Consider the following 6,000-nt stretch of genomic DNA (forward strand, 5'->3'; position numbering starts at 1 on the left):
GTGTAGACACGGGAAGGTGACGGATCCCCCAGGGTCTGTAACTCCTAATACGGGGCTCCCGGTAGGAGAGCAGCCACTGTTCACATCCATCAGCCTGCTGACCTCGGGCCGGTCACTTCACCTTATGTGGATGTTTTCTCCCCTTTACAATGGGGTGATAGTATCGCATCTATATCCCTGGGGTGTTGTGTTGATGAGATGAGTTAATCCATATGTAAAATGTTTAGGAATGTGGTGAATGCCCCGTGGCAGGGTCTGCTGTAGATTTTGTCTGTAGGAGCAGTTTGATTGCTCCAGTCTTCCCTAGATTGGTCTAGACGCTCAGAGCCCGGGAGGGGAGAGGGGATTCAGATCTGGGTGCAGGTGGGGCCCTGGGCCTGTGGAGTGAGCTGCTCACCCCCTCCCGCCCCGCAGCCCAGCATCCGCGGCTGGGGCCCTTCCTCGCCCAGGACCGCAGCGTCAGGCTGCTGGCCCTGTCTGTTTCCTGTCCCCAATGACCCCCGCCCCCAGGAACCTCTGGCGGGAGGTGACCCGATGCTTGCGGCTGGGGGACATCGACGCTGCCACCGAGCAAAAGCGGCGGCTGGAGGAGAAGCAGCGCACAGAGGAGCGGAAGCGGGAGAACCTCCGCACTCCCTGGCGGCCCAAGTACTTCATCCAGGAGGTAACCCTACCGGGCGCCCTGGGCGGGGAGGACGGGCTGTCCCCTATCGCGGCCGCCGGACGGGTGGGGGGGCCTGGGAGGTCTGGGCATGGTGGCCGTGGCTCCCCCATCAGGGAGGCGCACCGCCCGCGGGGAGGCACGGAGCGGGGCTGCGGCTGTGGAGGCATCCTGCCTCACAAAGACCACGGCCCTGCTACTCTGCCTTCAGTAGCGGATTGGTCGGGAAGCCCCTCCCAGCCCAGCTCCACACCTGGGTGGGTTGGAACCTTCTCCATGACAGCACCCTTTCAGAGCTTTGCCTCCCAGGGGCCCAATGGGGGATGGACGTGCCGGGGAGGCCCGCGGGGGTCTGCGTCCCGGCGCTGCTGCTGGAAGTGGTGTTGGAAGGGGACGCCCCCACACACGCCCCTCACCCCCTGACTGGACAAGGCACCCTGTGCCCAGTTGTTTGTGGCACAGCCGGGCAGCATTCTGAGAACAGAATTGGAAATGACAAAGGTGTAGGAGACACAATTTTTTTTTTTTTTTTTTTTGCGGTACGCGGGCCTCTCACTGCTGTGGCCTCTCCCGTTGCGGAGCACAGGCTCCGGACGCGCAGGCTCAGCGGCCATGGCTCACGGGCCCAGCCGCTCTGCGGCATGTGGGATCTTCCCGGACCAGGGCATGAACCCATGTCCCCTGCATCGGCAGGCGGACTTCTAACCACTGCGCCACCAGGGAAGCCCAGAGCCACAATTTCTAAGGCAGGCTGGTCAGGAGCCTGGCAGCATCAATGAGAGAAACAGGCCGGTGAGGGCAGGGCAGACCCAGGGTCTGTATCTGAAAGGGTGGATGCCACTGACCTCCAGGCCGTCACAGGCTGATGGCCCAGTTCTTCAAAAGAAGCCAGAAATCAGAATTTTTATGAGATCTGATATTCACCTGGTGTCAAGGAATTTTTAAAAATTTAAACACTAAGGGCCAATTGAAGTCTGTCTGGGCTTTCCTTGCCTAGGCACTGCTGGTGTCTGACTTCTGCTCCTTGGAAGGATGGCTCTCTGGAGCTGGAGGTCTGCTGGGAGAGTTAGTGACCTTGAGGTGGGCTTCTGGTCTGGAGCAGGAAGCAGCCACGTGTCTCCTAGAGGCGGGAACTAGGGCCGTGGGCTGAGCACAGATGTCAAGGTCAGATGCTGGTTCAGACAGGAAGCCTTCTTGGGGAGACTCTGAGTGTATCTCTGTTTGGAGGCCTTGCCCAGGGGAGGTGACTCTGTATTAGTCAGGGTTCTCCAGAGAAACAGCACAGAACCAACAGAAGATAGAAATTTAAATAGATTTATTATGAGATCGTGGAGGCTGAAAAGCCGTGGGATCTGTGGTTTGTGAGGTGGAACCGCAGGAAAGCCAGTGGTATGATTCAGTCCAAAGGCCTGAGACCCAGGGGAGCTGATAGTGTGAATCCCAGCTGAGGGCAGAAGTCAGGATGAGTGAGGCAGGAAAGAAAGGGCCAGTTCCTGCTTCCTCCACCTTTTGTTCCATTCAGGCCCTGGGCACCTCATGGGGGTGGGATATCTCCATTACTCTACCCACCAATTCAAATGCTACCCTCATCTGGAAGCACCGCCCCCTCCCCTGTGCTCAGAAACAATGTTTAATCCAGAGCCAGTCAACACGTAAAATTAACCATCACAGAATCCCCCAGGGATCCTTCTGCCAGATCTGGTCTCTCTGAGACAACTAGGTTGACCGGCTTCTGTGGAAAGTTGCACAGTAAAAAGTAAAATGGGGCTTCCCTGGTGGCGCAGTGGTTGAGAGTCCGCCTGCCGATGCAGGGGACGCGGGTTCGTGCCCCGGTCCGGGAAGATCCCACGTGCCGCAGAGCGGCTGGGCCCGTGAGCCATGGCCACTGAGCCTGCGCGTCCGGAGCCTGTGCTCAGCAACGGGAGAGGCCACAACAGTGAGAGGCCCAAATACCGCAAAAAAAAAAAAAAAAAGTAAAATGACAACAACCAAAAAACATCGTTTTCCTCCCATAGGGTGTAAGAAAAGCCAGTCTGTTTATAACAGGAGGCTTGAGGATATTTAAAGAATAGAAATCATCCCTGCATCAGCATGATTACCATTCAGTACATCCCTCTAGTCTAGCACCAGATTGCATACCATTTTGATTCTTGCCTTTTTCTCGCTGGTATTTGACTGGTGTTCCCTCCTGTGTGTGCTGATGTCTTTTGACTGCGGCCTTGCGTGTGCCCTTTGTTGGGCACTCCCCTCCAGCCTGGTGGGTGGTAAAAGTCACTGGTTTGGGCAGATTCCTCCTATTCAGGCCCTTGTCTTTTCTCTTCCCTGTCCGTTTGTCCAACTACCCTCCTTTTTCTCCTGTCCCCCTGTTTCAAAGGCCTTTTTTTTTTGGCCAACTAATCTTGATGTAAACCAACAAAGCCCTCCCCCTCGTTACTTTGGTCGTTTTGTGGGGTTTCCTCCCAAAATGCCAGATACGAAGATCCCATGGGCTCTAAAAAGCAGCCGGGCTGAGGAGGGGTGGTGAGACCACCAGCATGGCTTGGCTGTGAGACATCAGGAGAGGCCGGCACACAGGTTGGTGGTCCTGAACAGATAGATGGTAACCAGCACTGCATGGTCCTGTGTGGTACTAGCGCAGCAGGGGATACCCTTGCTTCTCCCCTTGTCTCGCCGACAGGTCTCCACGTAATGATGTGTCCTCCTCTCTCTTGCAGGGTGACGGCTGGGTATACTTCAATCCGCTTTGGAAGGCACACTAATGGGTGGAGATGCAGAGCTTTCAGAAACGGTCCTGTTTTTGTAGGAATTAAAGTGGTACAGTATCAAGGTTCTTCTGGTATTCCCTGAGACCTCTTGCATTCAAGACATGGTACCTGAGAGGGAAATTACGTACTGTGAAAAATGCACCCCCAGACTCTACTATGGGATTGAATTTATTCAAGAGCCATTTGGGGCATGCGTGTGCACACGCGTCTGTGTGCAAGCTCTCGGCACACTGTATGTTCACACGCATGCGCTATGTCTGCTGGATATTATTACACATGTAAATAGTGCACTTAACAATATTGAAGTGGGTAATTATGAGCTCCTTTTTATCAACGAGGTTTGAAGTTTTCTACTTTTCACTTTGCCAAATACTTTTGCACTCACAAAGTATTCTCCAGTTGACAACTCTTGTTCAAACAGAGGTGAACTGGCGTGGCCCTACTGCTGTCCATCTGGTAGAAGGTGGCTGTCATTTCAGAGTAATCGCTGTGCTTCCCATTCCCCTCGCAAGTCAACATTTGTTTGTCCATATGTAAGACAGATCAACTGCCATTTCCTGCTGGATGGGGAGCGGGCAGGAAGCTGTTAAAGGTTTATGCTGGAGCCTTCCAGGATGGAGCACCCCTGAGAGAGCCTAGAGCCAGGCCTACCTTGGAACGTTCCTCCCACCTCCTCGCCCCAGAAGCTTTCTGATAATTTCTCATGCTCAAAGCTCTAGTCATACAGTTTTCAGAAGCTGCTTCTTTCATGGTAGAAAAAAGTCATATGGAGACTGCACTACTTTTATCTTGAAAAAAAGGGCTTTAGAAATGAAATACACGCGTTGCAAACATGCAGTGTTTGCAAACATGCACCACCACAGCCTCAATCTTATATTTCGTTTGGGGAAAGAGAAAAGAATACCCTGTGGATTTTTTTTTAAAGTGCACCTCTTGTTTGACCCGAATTCTGCAAGGAAACCACTGTGATTAAAACATCCATAAAGCCTGCGTCAGTGTTTCATGGTTTCAGTTCAGTTTCAGTCTGCAGCCTTTACAAATGAGGTCAAGACATGACCAGAATTTAATAAAGCAAGGAGAAAATGAAGTATTTGATCTTTGCTCAATGCTTATTTTTTACTGTGCCACTCTAATGAGAATATTTATACAATCCAGTAGCATGAATGCTTCTCTGTAGTAATACTAATTTTGTGCCTTTTGTCTGCTTTCTTAAGACCAATTGTTCACACTTTGTAGATATTAGACAAATATATTTCGATTAAATACTATACTTATCTGTGTGTCTGTATTTTATTTTTAGGGATTCCTAAGTTCTGTTGGAATTGGTGGCTCTGAGTGAACTCAAATTTTATTGATTAGTATTAATTTGATGTGAACAGCAATGATATTTTCATCAAAACATCATGTATGGATATTTTGTGACAAGGTCATAAGGTCACATCTAGTGAATAGTCTTGTTTTGAGAGAAGTGACTTACCAGGCAAAACCATAATGTAGGCTTGTTCTAGTCCATCGTCTTAAAACAGCCAGGAGAGTAAAGTGTTTGGAACCATTTTATTTCTGAGAGGGAAAGTGGAATAGGTGCTATTTTGAGAAGAAAATCCTCAGTGAGAAGACCGTAAAGTAATCACTGTGGTGTTTTTAGATTTTCCAGTCTTATACCAGAGTATAAACCATCTGGGTAGTAAAAAATGGAGAAGGCTCACATTTTTCTTTTGAGGGGGGGTTCATTTTGCCTTTTTAAAAATTGTGAAATATATAAAAAAGATGTACACGAAACATAATACTGTTCAAGAATAATTATAAACACCCATGTACCCACTGCTTAGGGAAAGAGACCTGTCTGTTCATACCTTCAGAGCCACCTTAATTGTGCCCCGACAAAATTCTGCTCCTGGACCCCAGAGGTAACACTGTCTTGACTCCTGGAGTAATCATCTTCTTGGCTTTTTTTTTTTTTTAATTTTTTAATTTTATTTACTTTTTACACAGCAGGTTCTTATTAGTTATCCATTTTCTACATATTAGTGTATAATATGTCAATCCCAATCTCCCAATTCACCACACACACACACACACACACACATACACACACACACCGCCAGTTTCCCGCCTTGGTGTCCATACGTTTGTTCTCTACATCTGTGTCTCTATTTCTGCCCTGCAAACTGGTTCAACTCTACCATTTTTCTAGGTTCCACGTACATGCGTTAATATACGGTATTTGTTTTTCTCTTTCTGACTTACTTCAGTCTGTATGACAGTCTCTAGGTCCATCCACGTCTCTACAAATGACCCAATTTCGTTCCTTCTTATGGCTGATTGTATATATTGTAAATATTGCATCATATATTTGTACCACATCTTTATCCATTCGTCTGTCAGTGGGCATTTACGTTGCTTCCATGACCTGGCTATTGTAAATAGTACTGCAATGAACATTGGGGTACATGCGTCTTTTTGAATTATGGTTTTCTCAGGGTATATGCCCAGTAGTGGGATTGCTGGGTCATATGGTAGTTCTAGTTTTAGTTTTTAAGGAACCTCCATACTGTTCTCCATAGTGGCTGTATC

The 6,000-nt window shown here is 49.1% G+C and overlaps 1 protein-coding gene across 2 annotated transcripts in view; it reads left to right on the plus strand.

Annotated features, from left to right (window-relative positions):
• OSBPL10 (oxysterol binding protein like 10) overlaps positions 1 to 3,420 on the plus strand; it is a 281,519-nt gene extending 278,099 nt beyond the window's left edge. For both annotated transcript variants that reach the window (XM_065885061.1, XM_065885062.1), the window contains 2 exons: positions 511 to 664; positions 3,376 to 3,420. In XM_065885061.1, coding sequence (XP_065741133.1) covers positions 511 to 664; positions 3,376 to 3,420 — 199 coding nt within the window. The remainder of the gene's footprint in view (positions 1 to 510; positions 665 to 3,375) is intronic.
• The last annotated feature ends 2,580 nt before the right edge of the window (positions 3,421 to 6,000 follow it).

The sequence above is a fragment of the Phocoena phocoena genome, chromosome 10 (genome assembly GCF_963924675.1).
Source record: "Phocoena phocoena chromosome 10, mPhoPho1.1, whole genome shotgun sequence".
Taxonomy (NCBI): domain Eukaryota; kingdom Metazoa; phylum Chordata; class Mammalia; order Artiodactyla; family Phocoenidae; genus Phocoena; species Phocoena phocoena.